Source organism: Kogia breviceps, chromosome 7, assembly GCF_026419965.1.
Source record: "Kogia breviceps isolate mKogBre1 chromosome 7, mKogBre1 haplotype 1, whole genome shotgun sequence".
NCBI lineage: Eukaryota > Metazoa > Chordata > Mammalia > Artiodactyla > Physeteridae > Kogia > Kogia breviceps.
Genome location: NC_081316.1, coordinates 20,567,670 through 20,590,889, shown reverse-complemented (window position 1 = coordinate 20,590,889; position 23,220 = coordinate 20,567,670). Strand labels below are relative to the sequence as shown.

Genomic DNA, 23,220 nt, shown 5'->3' with positions numbered 1-23,220 from the left:
CTCAGGGCTGGTCTCTGCCCGTGGCCCCTCCCATCCACCAGCCCCACCCTGGCTCCCCACCCATGAGCTGCTGAGGAGCCGGGCGGGCGTCCTGGCCCAGGGTCCCCGGGCGCCCCTACACACCACCCCACGTACCTCATGCTCTAAACAGTGTCCCCTTGTGCCTCCCACTTTGCAGGCCAGAGGCCGGGCACTCTCCTCCCTGCTTCCTTAAGTCCCCCCTCCTGCTTCTGTACCACCACCTGCCCGCCGGGCGCAACTCCTGTCCCAGCCTCTAGCCCGGCTGCCTGTGGCCATCTGCATGAGTGCTCTGGGGCTACTATAACGAATGACCACACACTGTGAAGAACACAGATCTATCACCTTCCAGTTCTGGAGATCAGAGAGGCTGTGCTGAAAGCCTAAGGAAAGACCCCGGCCCAGCCCCTTCCTCAGGTCCAGTCTCCTCCCATCCTCCTTGGAGCCCCTCAGCCCTGCCCTGTGACGGGACCCCAAGGACCGGGGCCTGGGGGTGCCTCTCATGGTCCCCTCCCCCACTTCCACTGCAGAGCTGTGAAAGGTGACCTCTCCAGGTCACAGAGGGTCACAGCCTGGGGGGCTGGGCCCCGTCCTCTGCTTGGTTCTCCTCCTCCTCAGGAGGTCAGGGTCCTGGTCCCTGGGAGGGCAGCTCCAGCTCTGCTGGGACCTTCCAGCCCCCTGCCAATAACAGGGCCAAGGCAGAAGGGCCCAGACTAGGCCGGCCCAGTGCCTGCCCGTCCCCTGAGACACATGCTCCAGGCTCGCTGAGGCCCAGAGCTCCTAACTGGAAGGCACTGGGGAGGTGGTGTGGGCAGCCCTGCCCGTGCCCGGAGTCTGAGTAGGGCGGCGGCTCTGGCCTCACGCGCTGGGCTTCCTCTCGCGCATGCCCAGGGTGGCAAGTGATGGCCCTCCTCACAGCCCAGATGCATGAGCTGGGGAGGCCGAGGCTCGGTAGACACCCCCAGACTCGCAGAGGAGCCCTGGAGAAAGCCCCCGGCCTGAGAGGGAAGAGCCCACAGAGGGTGTGTCTGTGGGGTCTCCTGCCCCTGTCCCCCCAGGCCTGAGCAAGGTCCACAGGCCCCATAAGCCCGGAGCCCAGCGGGGCCGGGTTGGGCCGGGCCTGTTAGGTTCCCATGGAAAGTCACATCCGGCCACCGCCCCTGGGCTGAGCCTGCGTGGCCAGGCTGGCTCGGTGACTGGCCGGGTGGTGACACCTCGGGGGCGGGCAGGGGCTCCACCCAGGCATACCAACGTGACTCGGCCTCTGGGTGTGTCCAAGCCTCACCCTCCTGGCGGCCTGAGGAGGCAGGGCTGAAGGGGGTCTCCAGGGTCAGCGGCCAGTGGGAATCCACAGAGAGAGGGTCCCAGGCTCTGAGGCGGATCCCAGGCAGACAAGGTGCCCGGAGAATCACACCAAGTTCAGAGGGACCGAAAGCTCAGCCAGGGCCGGGGAGGGGTCCTGGAGGTCCTGCTGTCGAGGGCCTGAACGGCTGGGTTTGAGGTGATGGGCTCCTGCCCCCCACGGGGCTCTGCCCTCTGAGCTTGGGGCTGGGAGGACGTGTCCGCCTCCACAGGAAGGAAGCTGCTTGGAAGGACTCGGAAGCAGGGGCCAAAAGTCCAGGTGCGGCTGTGCCGGGCAGGCCATTGGCAGGGAGCCGGGGGCCACCCACGCTTGGGACAGTGCCTTCCAGCAGGGCCCCAGCCCCCCAGACGGCCCCTGCTGCAACCAGGGTCTTGGCTGGCGGCCAGGGGCTCCCTCAGGGTGCAGCTGGAGGTGGCCCCTCTCCCACCGGGCCTCTGCAGCCCACCCAGCATTGCCCGGCCCACTGGGAACTCAGAGGCGGTGTGTGGGGGGAGGCTGGGCGGTATGGAGGAGACAATCTGAGTGGAGGGCAGGTCAGAGGTCAGCAACACTACCAAGACAGCCCAGCTGCCCACCTCTGGGGCAAGGCTTGGAGGGAACCCCCACCCCCACCCCTCACAGCCCCCACAAAAGCGCTCAGGGAGCAGAAGCCCAGCTTGGCCCATGACAGCCTGGGCTTAAAGAAGGGAGCCCTTGGGCTTCCCTGGTGGCTCAGAGGTTGAGAGTCCGCCTGCCAATGCAGGGGACGCGGGTTCGAGCCCTGGTCCGGGAAGATCCCACATGCCGCGGAGCAACTAAGCCCGTGCGCCACAACTACCGAGCCTGCGCTCTAGAGCCCACGAGCTAGAACTACTGAGCCCACGTGCCACTACTGAAGCCTGCGTGCCTACAGCCCATGCTCCGCAACGAGAGAAGCCACCGCAATGAGAAGCCCACGCACAAGAGCAGCCCCTGAACGCTGTAACTAGAGAAAAGCCCTCGCAGCAACCAAGACCCAAGACAGCCAAAGATAAATAAATTTTTTAAAACAGAAGGGAGCCCTTGGGCCTGTGAGGACTGCGGGGCCCTGGAAGTGGGGGTCGGGTCTCTGCTTGGCCCCTGCCCCAAGTGGGAGCCATGGACCAGCAGAGCAGGCTGGCCACCAGGGGTGGAGGGGCCTGGGAGGCTCTGTCACCATCCCAGGCCCTAGGTACCACAACTCCCAACTCCTAAAGGGGAAAACCAGAGTTTTAAGTGGAATCTCCCCAACTTGTGGGGCTTTTGAAAAATCAGCCTCACTAAAGTATAATTTACATACATATAACCGAACGTCCCCATGTGAGGGACTTTGATGAGTTTGACAAGCAAACATGCAACCCAGACGGCGCCCTGGGCAGCCCCAGGCCCGCCCCCAGGTAGCCGCGGTCACCGTGTGGTCTGGAAGGTTTGGAAGTCAGAGATACGTCATCGAAGGCCCCGCTCAGGTGATGCTCTCGAGAGCCCCATGTCACTGGGCTCCTGTGGCCAGGGATTAGCCCATGTGGGGTACAGACCACTGCTGTCACCGCACCTTTAGGCAGGGAGCTCCTGCTCCCCAAGGCCGGGGCACAGGGCCATGCGCCACCCAGAAGTCAGGATGCCTAGGCTGGCAGAGGGGGGAACTCAGAATGGCAGCTGGGCCCGGAGTCAGTCCCTGGTTTGTTGGGTTTTTTTAAAAAATAAATGTATTTATTTTTGGCTGCGTTGCGTCTTCATTGCCGTGCGCAGGCTTTCTCTAGTTGTGGCGAGCAGGGGCTACTCTCGTTGCGGTATGCGGGCTTCTCATTGCAGTGGCTTCTCTTGTTGCAGAGCATGGGCTCCAGGCGGGCGGGTTCAGTAGTCGTGCCACGAGGGCTCAGCAGTTGTGGCTCACGGGCTCTAGAGCACAGGCTCAGCAGCTGTGGCGCACGGGCTTAGCTGCTCCGTGGCATGTGGGTCTTCCCGGACCAGGGCTCAAACCCGTGTCCTCTGCATTGGCAGGAGGACTCTTAACCACTGCGCCACCAGGGAAGTCCCGGCCCTTTGGGTTTGAGCGTGTGTGACAGATAAGACCCAAGCCCTGTGGGAGAGGCATCGAACCAGGCCCTACGGCCTGTGACAGAACAAGGGTGGCCTAGGGAGAGTAACCCAGGGAAGGGGGCGGGCAGGGGTAGCAGAGGCCACGGGAGGGGAGGTGGCCCATCGCGAGCATCGCGAAGGGCAGGCCCAGAGGGGGCCCTGAAGCAGGGCTGGGGAGGCCTGGCCATCAAAGTCCTCCCCAGCTTGGGGCAGTCCAGAGGCTCCGTGGGGACCGAGGCCAAGCAGGCAGGCAGTGCTGCAGTCCCGTGGCGACAGCAGCCTGGGCCCCAGGAAGCTGTAGCTCCCAGGCAGAGCCGGCCACCAGGAGTGCCACCCTCCCGCTGCCTCTGGGCCGACGGCTCCGGGCAAACCTACTGGACCGCTCCGTGACCTTCCGGCACAAGTGGCAAGGACTGACGGAGCCCCGGAGCCTGTGAGCGCCCAGGGTGAGACAGGGCACTCCGAGGCACCGGAGGGTCCAACAAGAGGGTGCGTGGCTGTGGGGTCAGAGCCACAGCGCACAGCTGGGGAGGGCACGGCCTCAGGGCTTTGTGCTGCAGCCTTGACACCAAGTGTACCCAGAACAGCTGAAAGGCAACCTGAGGCCCCAGCGCCCTGGGCGAGCGTGGCACCCTCGCCCGCCCTTCTCACCCACGGGGGAAATAAACCCGGTGCCACAACGTGAACAATCTAAACACCCCTCCCTCTGCCCCCGTTTACACTGGTCTGATGTAAAACCTCTGTGTCTGGTCACTACGTCACATGGTTCCCCACAGAGAACGCAGAAAGGGGTCCACCAAAGCCTGGCATTCCCCCAGGCACGCAGCTCCTCTGACTGGGAACCCACACACAGGTGTGTTCACGCAGGCGTGCACGCACACACAGGCACGCTCACCATACAGGTTCTGCTCCTCTCCACACATCCCAGAGGACATTCCCCATTGGCAGGCAGGTGCCCTTGTCCTCTGTGGCCAAAAAGCCCACTATGGGCGTGGGGCTTTTTCTTTTACCCTCACTGCCCCCTACCGATCGGCGAGAAGACAGCCAGCCCCTCACCTGACTCGCCAGCACCCTTCACGTGCCTGAGGGCAGGGTCACTGCTCTGGGCATGAACTCGGCACCACCACCCGCTGGTGACCGTCAGGAGAGGGACAGGCGGCCAGCGGGAGGTGCTCCCGGCACTGGACTGTCTCCGCTCTCCCCCTGCAAGTTACCTGCGCACGTCACTTTGTGCACCTGTGCTTGATCCCATAGATACTTGTCAATTCTGCTGTCCTAAATGCGGTCACTCTGAGGGCCCGGGGTCAGCAGGGATGGTAGCTCCGCTGGAGGTGGGGCGGGGGCCCGAGGGGACTGGGTGGGGGGCGTGCAGGCCTCCGAGCACCCTCCAAGGATGGGATTTTTGTTGTGTGTCTGCAGGAACGAGGCGCCCCTGGCGCCCCCATCTCTTCTCGGTGGCCGTCGGGACAGGCCTGGGTGAGGCTCTCCACCGCCCACCTCTGGGGGGTCTGGACCCGGCCGGCCCGGGGGTCTCAGGAGTGGACGACGTTCTGGCTCTACGGTCGTCTTGGACACCCCGAAAACACGTTTCTTCCTAAGCCTTGCTTGGCCCTTCTCGTGGCCCCTGGTGCGCTCTCTCTGGCCGCTCCCGGGAGAAGCCAGCCCCGCCGGCAGGAGGCACTGGGCGAGCTGGGCACCGGCTCCTGTGCTGCGTGCGGGTCAGGCCGATCCCCATATGGGCAGCTAGAGTGAGAGCCCAGGCACCAGGTGTCTCCCCCTAACAAAGGGAAGGAAGCAGGAAGGGTGCAAGCACCAGAAAAGCACCAGCGAGAAGACATGCCAAACGTGGCCATGGCGCAGCATTGTCCCTCCTGGAACCTTCTCATCGGAAGGGCCCAGCCCCGCACATGCGGAGAAACGACTCTCTGCTGTGGGGAGGAGCAGACTCTCTCTTGGGGCAGCAAAGAGCCCACCCGGGAACCCCAAACCCACCCCGACGGTGAAGTGGGCCTGCAGCCCTAACTCAAGATGGGCTTTAAAGCCTCAAAATCAAAACAGAAGACCAGGAGCCCGGAAGTCCTGGATATGCCCGTGCCCGGAGCTCCAGAGACCCCGTCCGGTCCGGGAGGCTGCACAACCACATCCACGAGCCCCACCCGCCCCGAGTGCCCCAACCCACCACGCCTCCTGCAATGAAGACACACACAGCGCTGGGCTAGAGTTCACAACTTTAATAGAATATTCTAACTAGTCTGTACAAATTGAAAACACTGTATTCAGTTACAAATGTATCATAAGTAAGGCTGAGCACTCTACAGCCTGGCCACAGCGTGGATGTCCCTGGGGCCAGAGGTCACACACTCCACACCCACATTCCAGCCAACAACGGGTCGCTCGGAACCCAGGGCTTTTAAGACAAGGTGAATGTGAGGCTGAGAAACGGGAGCTACCGCGAAAGCAATGACATTGTACACACTACGTGGGAAAGCTGTACTTTCCTGCCCGAGCCCCTCCCCGCGAAGCCTGGCAAACCCTGGCTCTGCCCACAGCCCCACCCCCGTCCTCAGCGCCAAGCGTGGTCCGTGCGCCCCGAGAACCAGCCCCGGCCCACGGCTGGCGGGAGGGAGGGCCTTCTTCCACGTGGGCGGACAGCCAACTCCTGCTCGGGGCACCAGGTCTCTGGTGCCCACAGGCTCTCAGAAACTCAAAGGACAGCTCACGTCCCAAGCCCTCACAAGCGTGAGAGAGAAATAAATACGAGATGAACCACAAAAGCTCGCGCCTCAGGCTCAGCGGGTGCCGCAACCCTCACCCCAGCCCCGAGGAAAATAAAACCGAAGAGCGAGCAGGATGAGAAATGGTGCCAACCCCGGCCGGCTCTCCCGAGACAACTGGAAACTGTATGTGGGTTTCTTCCAACGAAACAGGAATCCCGTCTAATGGCGGGAGGGGTGAACTGGCTCTACACGCCCTGGAACTGCACCCTGGACACGTGCCCCCGGCGTCAAGTGACCCACCCCCACCCCACCGCCCGGCAGTCTGAGAGGCCCTCTCCAAGGCAGGGCTGGGCGGGTCCACTGAGCTGCACCCGAGGCCGTAGAGGGTGCTGGAATTAAACCTCCTATTTCTGAAATGCATCTGAGTTGCCACTGTACGGGTTAAGCAAAATAATAAAGTAAAAGGAGAAGTTAAAGTGAAAATCATGCACTTGAAAACAAGTTAGGCGTAAGCACTTGTCCACACGAACGAGCGGCGCCTCACTGCTGCTTGCACTCCGAGGGCTGGCTGGGCTCCTTCTGTCAACGAGAGAAAACAAGACTTGTAGAGAACCGAGCAATTCCATCAACCAGGCATCTCCAATCAACAACGAAAACAAAGACTCAAGTAGTTCACTCGTTCTTACTGAAAACACGGCCACTACAAATATACTTTAAAAATAATAACAAATAAGCGGCTAACTTCCCAGAAACAAGGTCACAGTGGGGCTGCCTCTTTCTGTATAAAGACATTCTAATTCTCAGCAGGAGGGTCTCGGGGTGAGGGAGGTCCTCGGGTGGCAGACAGTAATTAAACGCACAGCAGTGCCCTCGTCCCAAAGCCGGCAGGCGCCTCAGCTCCGGGTGAGCACGCAGGGGAACAGCGCCGGCTCCCCTCCAACCCCGAGGTGAACAAAGCTCCCCGCGCTGCCTGGAGCACACCTGCCCCCAGGCCGGGCCCTGAAGCAAAGCCTCTCCTGCACTGGCCCGTGGCGCCCTGACAAAGGACGAGAGGCCACTAAGAACTCCACAGCCAGGCCCCAATCCTCCCAGGAGCCCCCTCAGTTGGGAATTCCATCCTTTCGGAGAAGGCACGAGCGAGACGAGGCGCAGACTCACTTCAGTACAATCTGGCAGCTGTGTCTCACGCCACGGAAACCCACTTAGCAACCCCATGAATTCTGTGTGGAGGCCAACAGCCTGAGAGTGAGAGACAGGTGACGATTTCGCTAGTGCTTCTTAGCAAACGCAGTCACTCGTCAGTAACCTATGACCGTGGCTGTGAAGACGGCAGAGACCACTCTGAATGCAATTTGGCGCGTCTACGGCGTCTTAAGAAAAACCTGCACCACACAGTTCAGAAGAACCACCTGTGATAACACAACTGACAGCCTGCACGGAATAAGCTGGGCTACAGTTCACTCCTTGGGAAACCACATCTAAGGAATAAAAAAGATGATTTGTAAAGGGTGCATAAAGACAAAACAATAATCTGGGGCCCCGGGCTAAGCTTCTTGTTTGTAAGTGTAGTGGCACAGGGACAAGCTGGGGCTTCCGGGCTAAGCTTCTTGTTTGTAAGTGTAGTGGCACAGGGACAAGCTGGGGCTTCCAGGTCTGGCCCGGGTCTCGGCCCAGCACTGCCCAGCACCGGGCTAATGGCACCAGCCCATCACACTGCCAGAGAGCGAGCGTGGGCACCAAAACAAATACCCCGACCAGAAATCTTCGTTGAAAGAGACCCGACCCAAACTCCGTCGTCTCAAGGGGAGACCTGGAGGCGGCCCAGACTGTGGCCAGGGGGATCAGATGTGGTCCCAGACTCTCTGGGGAGGTGCAGAGATGCCCCAGGACTGGGACAGCACTGGCAGGGGCCGGGGCAGTGGCGTGCAGCCTTTTGTGGACGGGGGAGAAGTGCGTGGGTTTCCATAACTGGATCTACAGAAAGGAAGGAGGTGAGAGAAGCTGACGCTGAGGGACTGGGACAGTGTCGTGGCTGTGGTACAGCGGGGCGGGCGGGTGGCACAGGGTGGCGGACTTGCTGCTCTACATCCTTCTGGGTAAATACACACGCAGGATGTACAGGATGCCGTGAATAGAGAGTAGCACGCAGTTTAAAATGTGCTGTCTCCGTGACATCACATCTGTCTTCAACCAGGAAGAGGCGTCAATCATCTGTCTGTTTACAACGAACTCCTCCCTCGGGCGCTGAAAGCTGCTCCAGGGAAGGGTCCTCGCCAAAAACAAGAGCAGGACAGGCTGCTGTGAGGTGGGGGCCGGGTGGGGACCTTGTGTTTAGACAAGACGCAGAAGGTGGGGCTTGCCAGGCAGCAGAGGGCTGGGCTGCCACCGGCACCCGGCCTCCCGAGGGCCACGTCCAGCCCAGCCCTGGGCCAGCATCCATGCGCACACACGCGCGCACACACACGACTCCCGGGCTGCGGCACCTGGTCCGTGACAGAGGGCACGGCAACAGTGCACTAAGCCCGAGCGCCCTCTGCCGCACGGCACGAAGCTGTCAGAAGCCCTGTCTCTCACGCTGCCGGTCGTCAAGGGACGGGAGTCAGTGCTTCAAAGGCACAAACTCACCCTGCCTGGTGGGGGCGGGCACTGAAAAGAAGGGCTTTCACTGTGGGCAGCCAAGCACACACCACCACACAGCCTCAGGGCTGGGGGCCCGAGGCCCAAGCACCTGCTCAACAGCCCAGGACGCGACCCCCTCCACGGGGCGCCTGATGACAGAGGCGAGACACGGCACGGCTGAGGTTCTGCCACAGAAGAGTCCTCCTCCCCCAGAGGTATAGGCTGGACCGTTTATGGACGCTTCGCAGTCACTGGCAGGGTGGGGAGCAGTGGGGCTTCGGGCCCAACCAGCCTGGCTGACACGTTCTTCAGACACACAGGGCAGCAGGAATCAGACAGTAAGCAGATACAATTTTAAGAGATCAGACCTGACCCTTTAAAACAGAAAAGATCCCAGGTGTACATTCACTTCATCTAATTAAAATGCTTCCTTTAGCCCTGGTCTGCCCACCTGCCCGTTAGTCTTCTAAGAAAGCCAGCCACCCGAGTAACACAGGAAGGCGATGCAGACGGACCCTCGAAGGCACGGGGCTAACAGACCCCCAGACCACAGCTCTGTGGTGCGGAGGCACAGCTCTGCTCTCCCAGAAGCCGCTCCCACACCGCTGGCCTGCTTAGCTCAACGCGGGCAGCCCCTGCTCTCTCCTAGATGCTAACACCGCCGCCCTGGCCTCTCACAGGCTCTCCTGTTCGCACCTTCCTCCCTTGCCCCACAAAAGCCGACGGTTCGTACGAGAGAGGGACTTCATGACTGGGGCAGAGCTATGAGGACCCACGACCCCCAGAGGGGGACAGGGCGGCTCCTGGGACTTGCAGCGCTCACTTGGACCTACAACGTGTCCTTTTCTTAATCGAGCAGCACAGTCCACAGCAACCTCGACAGCACTTACTAGTGCTGATGTGAAACTGGTGCCAGCAGCTTCTGAGACAGAACATCCTGGCACATTAAAGTTGCCCCTTTATTATCTACTGGTCTGCACAGCACCTGAATTTAAAAAGTATAAACAATCAACAGACACACGTCGAGAAGCATCACAGCAGGCCACAGACCTCGTCCTGCTGAGGCGGCTGGGGGCCCTGTGCCTCCTGGTCCCAGGGCCTCTTATTCTGTCCTCTTCCCAGGGGGCGGGGAGGGGGGTGGCAGCCCCATCATCAACAAAGTTTTCACACCAGTTACATCTCTGCTGCTTGGTCAGCGACAAACACTGGGCTCAGCAAGTAGGAGCCAGATGTGGTTTCTGTCGGTTTTAAAAGCACACACGACGGACACCCGCACAAAAGCACTGCTCTTCAGAAAGCCCCTGTCCAGGCCAGCACGTGCTGAGTGTGCCCGGATGCTCCACCGAGTCACAACGACACGGCACTGATACAAAGCACAGACCAGAAGTTTGGAAGTTAGGAATGAATGGAATTCCACCTTACCTAGAAACGCATGAATGATTAACAGACAAAAATTACACCTAAATGGGGAAAAAAATTGAAAGGAACTGTCAGCATGAAAGAAAATGAAATGCACAAAATTATACAGGAGGAAAGAGCCACAATTTCTCATGATACAAAGGGCTGCAAAAATATCGACCTTGAGATGGGAAACCTCAACACCCAGATCTGTACCTTTAATACCCCAACACTTCTTCCTGATCTTCCTTTGCTTGTACAGACTGTGATGTGACTGAGCCCTCTGAGAAGGTGCACATGGAGGAACAGAAGTGTCACATCATGACCCCAGAGGACAGGACTGGGGCATTTCGACTGTGCGTGGCTGACCGAGGGGCCCTCCTCAGGCACCTCGCCCACTCCCAACCAACACAACAGACCGAAGGCTTCACGAAGGCTTAGTACTGACATGTCTCTACTTTCTGTTAAGCTATCTGTGATCACTTGGTGAGAATGCTCTTCTAGAAAACCCAGACGTGAGAGGAGACAGAAGATTTGGCAAGGGGAGAGAGAGGACGGACAACAGGAGGAAACAACAAGAAATGGGGAACAGAGCAGCCACTGTCAGTGAGACAAGCGACCAGAGACAGGGCACTTGAGTCCAGCAGTGGACACGGTAACCAGCCATCTCTGCTCTAGAAACCCCACCGTGAACATGTGCATCGGCGCCCCCGAGTGCAGAACAGCCAGATACAAACACCTGGGACTGGGCACGGCACGGTTCTATTATTACCTGACAGCGAAAGGCGATCCACTCAAGGCAGGGCCCTGGGCTCGCAGCTCAGGAACTGAGCACAGGTGCGCCGTCCATACAGCGACGCCCCAATGGACAGGCTGGCCTTGAAAAGATGAACATGCCCGAGCCCATTCCCAGAGCAGTATCTATACGGCATACTGAGGATTTAAACCCACCACGAATCCTTCCCCAGAAGGAACTACTGCTGTAAGCACGCATTCATAGGAACATCTGGTGCTGTAAAGTGAACAGACCCAGTTACACACTGACAGCTTAGTGCAGGGTCCACTTCGGGCACAACGGGGGTAAACAAGCAAACAAACAATGTCTACTTAAATAGAGATACAGATTCTACAACGCCAAGGAATGTTAGTATTCTGACAACCCCTGATACACTTGGTCCTAAGAGGCAGGTGAACTGTAAATTTCACGTGAGCAAACAACAGTAATTCTCATTACAGCTTCAGGACAGCGTTAGGACAGTTCTGTATTTAAAATATGTGTCAAGTGGCAAGTCCCTGATATACGCTCATCTGAGACTGTAAGTAAAAACAAAGACAGGCGTAAAATTAATGGGACTGCCCACTCATTCTAATCAGTTTTTGTTTGTTTGTTTGTTTGTTTGCAAAGCTTCCTAATTTAATTCAAATTATCTGAGCTATCGAGACATGTTTTTTGAGTATTCTCAGCCCATGTACAACTGTAAAATTATACCTACAACTCCATTATCCTATCATTAACAAAACAAAATAAGCCCCTCACCAACTCCCGTCTCTGTACCTTTTCCAAAAACAAACACACAAAACAAAAAAGTTTATTCATGTTGTCAGTTAAATCATTATCTCAAAAGAATTAAAGATCTGGAATGTAAAGCTGCTCTAGTTTATATAAATAAAATTTAGCTTGGGAAAGCAGTTTAGTATTCATACTTAACACTCAAATTATATACCAGGTGTCTAAATAGCTCCTAATTCAAGTATTTTTCTGGTACATTTTAACTTTCCTAATTAGAGAATGACAGGTACATATTCGTAACACCACTACCTCAAAGTGGGGAACATGTTTTAAAAGGTCAACAGTGTAGCATATACAGGTGTGGGAAGCCCCAAACAACTAACCTTGGGGTTCATTTCGGCATCGTCCTCATCTTCTCCCTCCTCGTCACCTTCTAATTCCTGCATTAAAAGGAGTGAGAGCTAGTTGAACAGATAGGACTTAAGTTCCTGTGGATCCACCAGCCACAAATAAAGCGATACTTTGATTCTGAAGGAAATCAATTACAATCATTGCTAGCCATACTGGATTAAATCCCCTCCTTTGGACACTTCTTGTTCTAGCAGATAACCCTGAAATAAACATATTGCTGAAAAAGTGGATTTTGTTTGCTAAATGGTTATTTTCTAAGATGCATTTTCATAAGCCAATTGCAGAGTCAAACTGGGCACTGCTACCCATCTGCCGTGTCTTTCCGTAGTATTCAATAGGGCTGAAAGCTTCAAAGGCAGCTTCCCACGAGACGAGTCTAAAGTGGTCCCCTGACTTCATAATCTCCATCCACTCAAGCAGAGAAGGCCTAAAGCAACCTCAGGGAATGATGTCTCACGTAAACCATGTCTTACCTCCTCCTCTCCTTCCTCACCTTCTTCAAACTGAAAAGAAAGGAAACAGGTTTTTAGGTTTTATAAAGTTTGATGGCAACCTGCCCCAGACACAGCCCGCCAGGTGCCCACAGGGGCAGGGCCTAAGGAGAGCGGGAAGTGGCCTGGCCTCTGAGCAGAGGCCAGTCTGCCGCCGGCACCTCCGCTCCAAGCCGGGGCCAGAACTGCGGGGCCACGTGCTCACAAGCCCTGCCGTGTTAATAGGATATCAGGTATCTGAAAACCACTCAAAACAGATTACGGATGGGGACGGGGTGAAGAAAGGAAACTGTCGGCTTGGGCGTGCACTGGTTCCAACTGGGAAACTGGCTGATCTAAGCAAATCAGTAACGTAATTTTATCACATACTGGACTTTCAATGTCATTTTATAACTCAGACAAGGGGAAATCTTTAATCTGTACTTAGAAATGTAATAAAATCTTGGTGTTTAATCTTTAAAATAAGTCAGAAAAAGTGTGCATGGGAGAAACTCCAACACTGTAGCTGAATGAATGTCTCAATCCAATGTCTTGTGTGTCCAAAGACACCGCTGGCCAGGCTTTCAGCCAAGTCCCGAATATCAGACTGCTATCAAAAGCCAAACAAAACTAAATAACCCTCGTCCCTGGTGGCTGCATCGACACAGACATGTGAAGATTCAGCAAGCTTTCTCTTATAAACCTTTCTTCTTGGAGCCCCCCCCCGCCCCCCCGGCCATTCGTCATCAACAACTCCATGGGACCTCAGAAGAGCACAGTGCTGGCAGGGCCTGGGGCGGTCGGGCTGGGATCTGACTGTGTCTTGGCACCTTTTCCTCCAGGTCTCTGACAAAGACGACCTTTCAGTGTCTTGCAGCAGACAAGACTCTCACTGCAGCATTTCAGGTCGCACTGGAACCAGCCTCACACAGGCTCAAGTGCCCATTTTCTGAGGTTCTAAGTCCATCATTTCACCCTGGCCCCATCTTCTGAGCAAGCTCTGTGCGGGCATCTCACACTCGGGCAGAGCAGAGGCTCCAGAGTGGGGTGTGCAGCCCGTGGGACGAGTGAGGTGACCCACGTGAGTGTGGAAGACAAAAGCAGGACTCCTCCGTCCACTTCACCCCAGAACGATGCCCAGTGTCCACATCGGCCCTAGTGTGTCTGACGTCAGTGCACTCATCTCCGTCCCAGCAACACCGAGCCTCCTCTGCCAGGAGCCTGAGGAGCAGCTGGAGTGACGACCGCCAACCCTGGTTCACGCGTGGGAACCAGCAGAACTAGGGCTCCAGCAGACGCAGGCTGACGCGAGCCCCTGGAGCGCACTGTGCACCTGCAGTACCTGCACCTGCGGTACCTGCACCAAAGGCATTATGAATGAGTATGGACACGGGTGTTACAGGCAAACACACTGTACTGCTCACCAGGAGTTGCTATGCTGCCTACACTATAAATAAATATATATGCGCTGCATAATTAAGTTTTTAAACTGATGGGTGTATGAGCAAAAAAGTTTGAGACCACTGGTCTAGAGATGAGTTTCCCATTGTGTGTAACCACTAGATCTTTTTTGATAAATTAGATAAATCCAAACCCCGGGTCCTCAGTTGCCAAGGGCCACACCTTAAATCCTCTAGCGTCGCATGGGGCCAGCCCTGCTGCAGCAGACAGAGCCGAGGACGGCTCCCGCATCACAGAAGGCGCTACTGGACAGCGCTGGTCCAGAATCTGTTGCATAACCACCATTTCCTAAAACTTAAGTCTGAGCAACTACCTGAGCGCTAAGGTGACCCCAGACTGCGCTGTGCTGTGTGTGTCCGTGTTCCCGGATTCCCACAAGTACCCCCCCAGCCCGGGGATGGACACACTGCACCTGAGAAGCTCACTAGTGTCAGGCGATGTAGCCAGTAGGCCCTGGGCTGGCCCAGGGAGGGCAGGAAGCAGCTCAGAACTGCCCAGCAGCCACAACAGACCTCGCCAGAAAGGAACCTCAGAGCACTCAACACAAGGGAGCAAACAGCATCTAAGCACACTTCCAGCAACACGCCACAGGACAGACCTTTATCTCCACACAAGAGGGTTCGCGGCAACCGGGCCTTGGTCACGATGGAGAACCATTTCAGGTGACAGCCCGAGGCAGCTGGCCAGGCTGTGCTCAGGGGTCCTGCTCCCAAGTTCTGACCGTGGGAGGGCGAGTTCCTTCAAGCAGAGGGGAAGGTGGCCTGCGCAGCCGGGCTCTTTTTCTGTGGAGCGTGGGGTTCTATTTCTTTGGGGTCCATAGGCCACATGCTAGCACGACTCAGCTCTGCTGGCCATCGCTTGGTGAACAGGAGTTTCCTTATGTTCAGAAGTCACCCAAAGCCACAGACCTTGTGTGCAGCAGCGAACCCCTGGGTCCTTAGGGGACATTCTGAAACAAGTCCCTGGCCGGGCCCACGTGGGCACGTGGTGCTCAGATGCCTCAGAAAGACCTGCTTCTCCCACCTCTGCCATCTCGCTGCCCAGTCTATTTCCTCCAAACTCCAGAGGGCAGTGCCCCGTGGACCTGCTGGAGGATGTCATGAAAATCCCGGCTGGGCTCCCATGCCAGCACCCGCTCCGACCCCGGCGGCCCCCACAGGCCACCTACATTGTCGTCGTCCTCTATGGCCTCCCCTGTGAAGTAGAGCACAGCGCGCGGCACGATCCGCTCACGGAAGAAGTGTCCAATTTCAAAATCGGAGGCTAGCGTGAATTCGGAGTCTTCATCCTGAGGGAAAGCAAAGTGCTAACTTGCTTCAGAGGGGTAACCGTCACACCCCCTTTGCCCGTGCCTGACCCCCCACTTGCGGTGACTCGGCTTGTAAAGCAGCCGGTGAGGGCGCTGCCGGGTGACAGGCATCTCTGAGGTGAGGCTGCGTTAAAGGAAGCCTTGCAGCCAAATGGCAGGAAAGCGTATGGCCCAGAGGGGCCGCACAGGGCCACATGTGCAAGGGGGTGAGGCTCAAGGACACGCCTGCCCTCAGGTCCACCCACGGAACACGCGCTTCTGTCCCACCCCCACGGTGCAGGGAATACAAATTCACCCTTGGTTTTTAGGCAGTAAGAACAGATTAAAAAGAAAGTAGCAAACTACTCAGGAAATAAGGACCTTAACAGCAAGACAACATACTTTTTTGATAATGACACACATCTTACCAGTGATTCTCCATCCCCTGATGCTAGAAAAAAAGACAAAACACATCTGCATTACATCGACAACCAAAACCTTCTAAAGCCCACACAGGAAGCTCAGCTGACAAATAAAATGGAACATTTCACTAGAAATCGCCTAAGCGTTGTGCCTCCCCATGGCCGGCTTCCCCCCTTCCCTGCCTGCTGCAGGCTGAAGCTGGCCCCAGCACCACCAGGCCCCCTTCCCTCCCCCCACCCCCAATCAAGGGCCAAAGGCTGGTACCCAGTGATGCTCACAGGCCCAGCTGGAGAAGGCCACTTTCAGAAGAGAATTTACAGACATTTAAAGCATCAGCAGATGGAAAGGTGCACCAGCTGCCCAGACTGTGGCCTTTCGGGGCATTTGTGTTTTAAGCGGAGTTTTAACTCGTGTCCTACAAAACTACAAGTGACGTTTCGGTAGAGAAACAGGAAGCACTTTAAGGCTGTTAAGTCCTCAGTGTGACTGAGGCGCTGTAGCTCAGCTAGGTCGAAGCTGCATCCCTGCTTGCTTGCAAAGGGGAAGGAGAGAGTAGTGCTGAGCCGCTCCTCCCGCAAAGACTGCAGCACGCAGGGTGACATTACTCACCGACACCCACGGCAGAGGCCCGCACTCCACACAAAAGGTGAGTTGAGATTCGGTTCCAGCACCCATGGCCCTACAGACCTTGGTGCCGAACTACAGCCCAACACGGAATCAAGAAAACACAGACTTAAAACCGCGCTCAGTGAAGCCCAGTGATGCTTCGCCAGGTGTCACGTCCCCTTTGCCGGGCTCACCCTGCCTTTGTGTCTTCCCTGTTGCCCCTCTGCTACAAGGTCTGTCTCCATGGCCAGCACAGAGAGGGGCACGTGCCATCTCAGCCACAGCGGAGCAGGTGCTGGTGTGAGTACCCCTCTCCATGGGCAGTGAGGGGGCCCGAGCCTCGGAGTGTAAGAGTCCCACCTGCTGTTTAAGATGCAGGTTTGGGGACTCTGGACTCAGGGGCAGCAATCAGAACAAGGACTTCCTCACTTGACTTCTGGACCAGTTTTGTAGGATGAAAGCCAAACACGGTGCCGGATTAGCCATCTTTTATTTCCTTCATTTCAAAAAGCATTTCAGCAATTTTGATTTTTTTCCTTGACCACTCCATCACCCCTCCCCCACTGTCATCCTCTATTCCTTTTCATAGAGCATATCACTTGATATTACGTTTATTCAATTACTTTAAAAATAGTGATATACCATAAAATTCACCCACTTTAAGTGTACAATCCAATGACTTCTGATACATTGTTAGGCTTGTGCAACCACACAATACAGTTTTAGAAAATCACCCCCAAACTCTTGAGTCCGCTTGATTCCATTTTAACTTATTAATTATTTAAAACGTCCCAAAAAGCCACTGAATTTAGGAATCAAAACCCCTTTGCTTCACAGTGAATTCACACAGGAAGCCTCCCATGTGCCCATGTGAGGTTCTGAAGTGGATCTTCCAAAAAAGGAAATTTAAGAACTACTTTTATGGCTGTTCTTGTCCCCAAAACTGATATACACTGGCACCTTCCAGGTTCAAAGACAAGTCACAGACAATAGCCACAACAGTGAAAACAATGGACTGAACGGTGACGGGCAGCTTGATAGCTTGGCACGAGGGTCACAGAGTCAAGAGGGAAGCCAGCCCACGGCCCCCGACAAACACCCCAAAGGGTGTTTTCCCCTCATATCCATATTGTAATGTTGCCAGCGGGTCTGGCCTTCGAATTCTCAGGATTAGGAAATTATGTGAAGACTTCCAAGTAATTTTCCTCAAAACCAGCGGCTGAGCCATTACTACTTCCATCTCTCTTTTACTGGGGGGTGGGAGCGGGCAGCAGAGAACAAGCGTCCAAGCTATGATTCTGTCCTAAGTCTGTGTCTCTCACAATATACAAGTTCCCAAACCGCTTGTGCTCTATACCAAGGCTCGAAGAGAAACCCAAAAACCCACCTGAGAGGGAGGGGTGGGCCTATGATCTGCAGGCTGTAATGTGAGCAGAGCAGCCACACTGACCCCTCCCCCCGGGGGCGGGGGCATGCAGCTCCGACTGCCCCCCCGGGCTCACCCTCCTGCCAGGACAGGCACCCGTGGGCCCGCCCACACAGCCACGGCTCCCCCCCCCTAACGCTCGACTTCCTAATGTTAACAGTCATTCTGTGTGTAACCTGGAGTCACAACCCAGCCCACTCACCTTTCAGCGGATTGAAGAAGTTGAAAAAGGAATCGTTGGGGACTTGTTTGGTGATTGTTCTGACGGTGCCTCGGCCCTTATGTTTCTGCTTTTTCTTGATGGTTTTGACTGTTACATTTTTTCCTTTCTTCCAGTCAATGGTACACCTATAGGGACAAGACCGTGATCATGGGTACACACTCCATGAGAAAAACTGGTCACACATGTGCCCAGAAAGCAAATCACAGCTCTGTGCTTAACCCCAAAACAACTTAACCTGCGAGCAAGCACTCGGCACAGGGTGAGCTCGCGCGAAGGCCATTAAACGCGGAGGGCCCCGCCAGGCAGGCTGTCAGCGCGGCAGCTCCCGCAGCTGCACAGCTTCAACCCCCAGATGATTCGCAGGGGTCCTCCAACATTCTTCCCGTGACCGAGCTTGTCACCTGCTGCCCCTTCAGAGACCCCACAGTGCACAGGAAGCCACCCACTCAGGTGCCTGAATTCTCAAGATAACTAAGCGAGTGGGACAAGCTGGCGAAAGCAAACAGGTGGCTACAACAAACACTGGTGACCAGAGCAAGACACAAGTGTTCCAAGTGTGCTGAGCGGCCCTTGGTGGGGACTGCGCTCTGAATCCCCTTGGACCAACAGGCAGTGTCTGAATAACGTCTGCTCACGGACATGCCTGGAAAGGCAGGCCTTCTCACCAGATGGCCTGGCCGTGGGAAACAATCTACAATACTCTGGACATTTCGGTCTAGCAGGATTTTAACCGAGTTCTGTATTACTCACACAGGGAGATTCATCAGGATAAGTACTTGGTTCAGTGAATAAGGATAACTGTTTCAATCAAGAATAAAACAATTTCCCAAATCGTCTCAAACCAACCAAGAGGAGTGAACTCCAAGCCACTCTCCTTGGTGGTCCACAGGCTGCAGTCACCAACGCGCTCAGTCCTGAGGCCAATCACACTCATGCTGCCCCACCGAGGCCAGTGCTGCCCTGCACTGACCCGTTCATTCACTCAACAAACACCTGCTGAGAGGAACTGATTAGCTCAGTGATCACTGCTTCACTTAAGGTGACTGGAGATCCCAACGCCCTTATAAAACGAGGAAATCGGGCCCCTCCCCCAAACCCTGGCCCACTAACCACACAATACATTTCCCAGTGCCAGCCGTCATGTTCCCAGAGAGACTCTAATTTCAATCTGTGTCTTTTGGGCTTTTAAATAGATTAAAGGCTTTCTGCTTTATTCCTGACTTCCATATAACTTGTAAAGCTGTAAAACCATCTCCTGCTTTTGTTTCAGAAAAAGAAGTTGAAATGGCATTTCCTTACCCGTCACAGTCAACTATTTCAGGACCTTCAAAGGAAAAGGGATCGGCCTTATCTGGCTCTGACTTCATCTTGTACGTTTTTGTCAGGACTGAATTGGTAAAGTAGTCGTTGGGTTCAAAGTGGAACTCTAATACAAAAGACTGGAAAAAAAGACAGAAACTCGGGCTAAGCACCACTTAAAATCTATGAGTAACTAGCGACCGACTTGATGAATCACACAGTACTTACTGGAACCCAGCTCTTCCCCAAGCATGACACCACAGGCAAAAACCATGACTGAAAAGCTCAAGAGGTGTGGCCACGTAACAAGAACTTGGCTGCAAAATCACCAGCAGAAAGTTAAAGCACAGCAGCAGGCGGGCAAATACCCATGACCCTTAGGGCCCCTGCCGCCTCCCCTCCCAGGGAGGACAAGCTCTCCTGAGGAGTGTGGCTTCTCCCTGCTGCCCCACCCTCCCTTCTCCGAGAGCACAGCAGGGTGGGGGTCTGGAGGCAGAAGGCGGCAGCAGAGCCCTGTCCCCCTCTCCTTTCTCTTGGGCAGAGCAGCTCCTTCTCTGCCGTGCAGCCAAAGGGCCAAGACTCCACGTGGGGAGAGAAAGGGAGGCAGTGACTGGGCCTCTTCAAACCACACCAAGGACAAGTTCACCCTTCACTCACAAAGCATTCTTCAAAGCTAGAGACACGCATGGGAGGAATGGACGAAGGGGTGTACAGAGCAGTAGTAACAAATCAGAAGATATTCGTGTGCACAGTAACAAAATAAATGAAAAATAAAATGAGACGTCCCCTTTCTGGGCAAAATGTCCAAAGAACACATGGTACTGGCACGTGTTTTGGGAAGCCAGGGGCGCTCTTATACTGTAAAGGGCTTTGTGAAGGGCAAACTGGCAATATCAAAAAATTAACAAAATAAAAAACATTCTGGGACCCAATAATTCTGTTTTGAGGATTGCGTCCTATTTCAGAAAGATGCCTGGATGGATGCAGCAGCATGTGCAAACGTATTGACCTCAGCCCTTCTGACAAGACAACCTGGGGGAAGTGAATAACAGAGACAGTCTAAAGGACCGGCTCTGGGTCTGGACGGCCTCTGCCTGTCAGTGCTGTGTGATTCTGGGAAGCTATTCAACATCCCTGTGCTTTCGTTTCCTCACCTGCAAAATGGAATGAACAACCCTTTCTCTCCATGAGTCCACTTGAGGATTAATCTATGGAAGCACTTAGAACAGGGCCAGGTTTACAGGCATTACTTGCTCAATGTTAGCTATTTCTATTTTTATTGTAATGGTACAAACATCAGTTGAGAAAAAAATTAAGAAGACTAAAAACAAACCACTTCCACAAGGGGAAGTGAAATAAGAACTCTCCCAAGAGGGGGATGAGGAAGAGAAGGGCCACAAGGGCCTGGGGAGTACAGACACAAGTGGCCAAGAGGATCGGAGGCGGTCCTGTCAGTGTTCAGAAGGGACGGCAGGGATCTGGCCAGGTCTCCACTGACCCTTGCCAGTGTGGTGTGGACTGGAGGGGAAGGGAGGTCAACAACCACAAGTCACTAGTCTGGCAGAACCAAAGTGCAGCGAGCACAGGAAGGCAGCTATGGGGAATCAGAACATCGGTGGAATCCCTCTCCATGGCTCTCCTGAACCTGACCCCAGGCCCCATAAACCCGATCTTTATCTTGGACTTCAGTCAGTGGAGACTGCTATTACTTGAGAACTGTTGAGGGTGGTGACCACAGGTGTGGATGACCCACCCACCTTGGGGGCTGGGCTGGGCTAACGAATGGCACTGTTCTATTCCGTCCTTCATGACGTCCATTATAGATATGGACAGAATTATTTATTTTCCTCTCTCTCTCTCTCTCTCTCCCCATTTCCTTCTCCTGCCATTTCTCCAAACCAAGGGTACTACTTCCTTTCTTCATATTTTCCTTCTTCCCCTAGGCCTCTGTTTAGTCAAGAATGAGTCAAACACAACTGGGGATGACTTAAAGAAAGTGTCTAACAGTCCCACAGAAAAGGGCCCAAAGACGAGGAGACCGCATTCACACCCCCTACAGTCAAGTCAGCCATGAACATACGACAAATGCCCAGCCACACTCGCAGTTAAGTATAAAACTCCATCTCTGCTGCCCAGCAAAGTAAACAACACGGCTGCTACTGTCTTTGCCGACAATTGTGCTGAGAAGAGGAGAGGCGGTCCCCAGGCAACGCTGCCCATGTGGTCAAAGCAGACAACTCAAGTCCAGGAAAACGACATATGGGGATTCTCTGTACTGTTGCTGCAGCGCTGCTCTAAGCTTGAAATTATTTCAAAATAGAAAAAAACCAAACAATGTTATTATTACAAAAAGAAAACTGTAAATACTACTAGCATCATCAGGAGTGTAAACTGAACCACCTTTGGGCCTTATAAAGGTTTGTCTCCTTCGACCCAGTAATTACACTAAAAGGAACCTAAACTGAGGAAATCATCAGAAATTTAAACAAAAGCTTGGGGTACAAGTAAGCTGATCATAATGCAATAATTTATAAAGGGGTGGTGGTAGCAGTGGCATATTCTGGGGAATGTTGAACCTTTTTACAGCCAACAGATGCAGCAATTACTTTCCACCCTGTAGGGCCTGCATGAGATGAAGAGAGCAGTGCAACACTGTCCACACACTGGGATTCCACTTTGCTGAGGTACAAACATGGTGACCCTGGAGAGTGACCCTGGGGAGGGGCAAAGACCCTGGCTGTGTTTCACTCTGAAGTGAGGTGGTTTCATTTAATTTTCTTGAGACATTTTATTTATTTGTTGATTGACTGATTGATTGCTGCGTTGGGTCTCTGTTGCTGTGCGGGTTTTCTCTAGTTGGGGCGAGCAGGGGCTCCTCTTCATTGTGGTGCATGGGCTTCTCACTGAGATGGCTTCTCTTGCTGCGGAGCACGGGCTCTAGGCGCACAGGCTTCAGTAGTTGTGGCACGTGGGTGCAGTACTTGTGGCCTGCGGGCTTAGTTGCTCTGTGGCATGTGGGATCTTCCTGGACCAGGGCTCGAACCCATGTCCCCTGCATTGGCAGGCGGATTCTTAACCACTGCGCCACCAAGGAAGACCCCATTTCATAATAATTTTAAAATGGGCAGACTGTGGGTAAATTCACTAAGCTGCTGATAGTTATCTCTAAAAGACAGAGTGCAGAGCGTTCTGTACACTTCTCTGTACTTTCTAAGTTTTCTTATACAAGCACATATGACTTTCATGATGGCTTAGAGTCTACCACAGCTAGGGCTCCAGCCTGTCTATGAGCCACGGAAGAGACCGAGGAAAATATAAGACAGATGGGTTGAGGAAGAAAGGGAATGGACCAAAGAAATCATCAAACACACACACACACACACACACACACACACACACACACACACACACACGAAGAAAGGGAATGGACCAAGGAAATCATCAAACACACACACACACACACACACACACACACACAAAGAAAGGGAATGGACCAAGGAAATCGTCAAACACACACACACACACACACACACAGAAGGAAAGAGAATTCACAGCAATCACAGCAGCAAACTACAGCCCTCTGCCACAGGAGGCCTCTTGGGGACGCTGTGGCCAAGCCTCACACAGGTGAGGAGCAATTACTGGGAAGAAATTGACAAGAGGAAGGCACTGCCATAACCTGGGTGTGGGAGGAAAGAAGGGGTTCCCTCAGCTACACAAGTGACCCCCAACCTGTGAGCAGGCATCACTCCAGCTGGTGCCCACCCCCCACCTGCAGAGTGGAGCAGGCCAGGAGAGGGACAGGAATGGGCGTGGGCCCCACGCTTTTCCCGCAGCAGGCACCACCACAGGCCAGGGCAGAGGGAGTCCTGCTCACACCGCTCTGTGCGGGGGAAGTGGGAAGAGACCGGG

The 23,220-nt window shown here is 54.7% G+C and overlaps 1 protein-coding gene across 11 annotated transcripts in view; it reads right to left on the bottom strand.

Annotated features, from left to right (window-relative positions):
- Nucleotides 1-5,673: 5,673 nt before the first annotated feature.
- NAP1L4 (nucleosome assembly protein 1 like 4) overlaps nucleotides 5,674-23,220 on the bottom strand; it is a 60,104-nt gene continuing 42,557 nt past the window's right edge. For 6 of the 11 annotated variants that reach the window (XM_059070210.2, XM_067037831.1, XM_067037835.1 and 3 more), the window contains 7 exons: nucleotides 19,309-19,448; nucleotides 17,989-18,134; nucleotides 15,760-15,782; nucleotides 15,212-15,331; nucleotides 12,586-12,615; nucleotides 12,085-12,141; nucleotides 5,674-6,753 (listed from right to left, as the gene is read on the bottom strand). In XM_059070210.2, the coding sequence (XP_058926193.1) occupies nucleotides 6,715-6,753; nucleotides 12,085-12,141; nucleotides 12,586-12,615; nucleotides 15,212-15,331; nucleotides 15,760-15,782; nucleotides 17,989-18,134; nucleotides 19,309-19,448 (555 nt within the window). In that variant the 3' untranslated portion in view covers nucleotides 5,674-6,714. Of the gene's footprint in view, nucleotides 6,754-10,215; nucleotides 10,254-12,084; nucleotides 12,142-12,585; nucleotides 12,616-15,211; nucleotides 15,332-15,759; nucleotides 15,783-17,988; nucleotides 18,135-19,308; nucleotides 19,449-23,220 lie in introns of all 11 variants that reach the window. The other 5 variants (XM_067037828.1, XM_067037833.1, XM_067037829.1 and 2 more) reach the window with 1 other exon arrangement.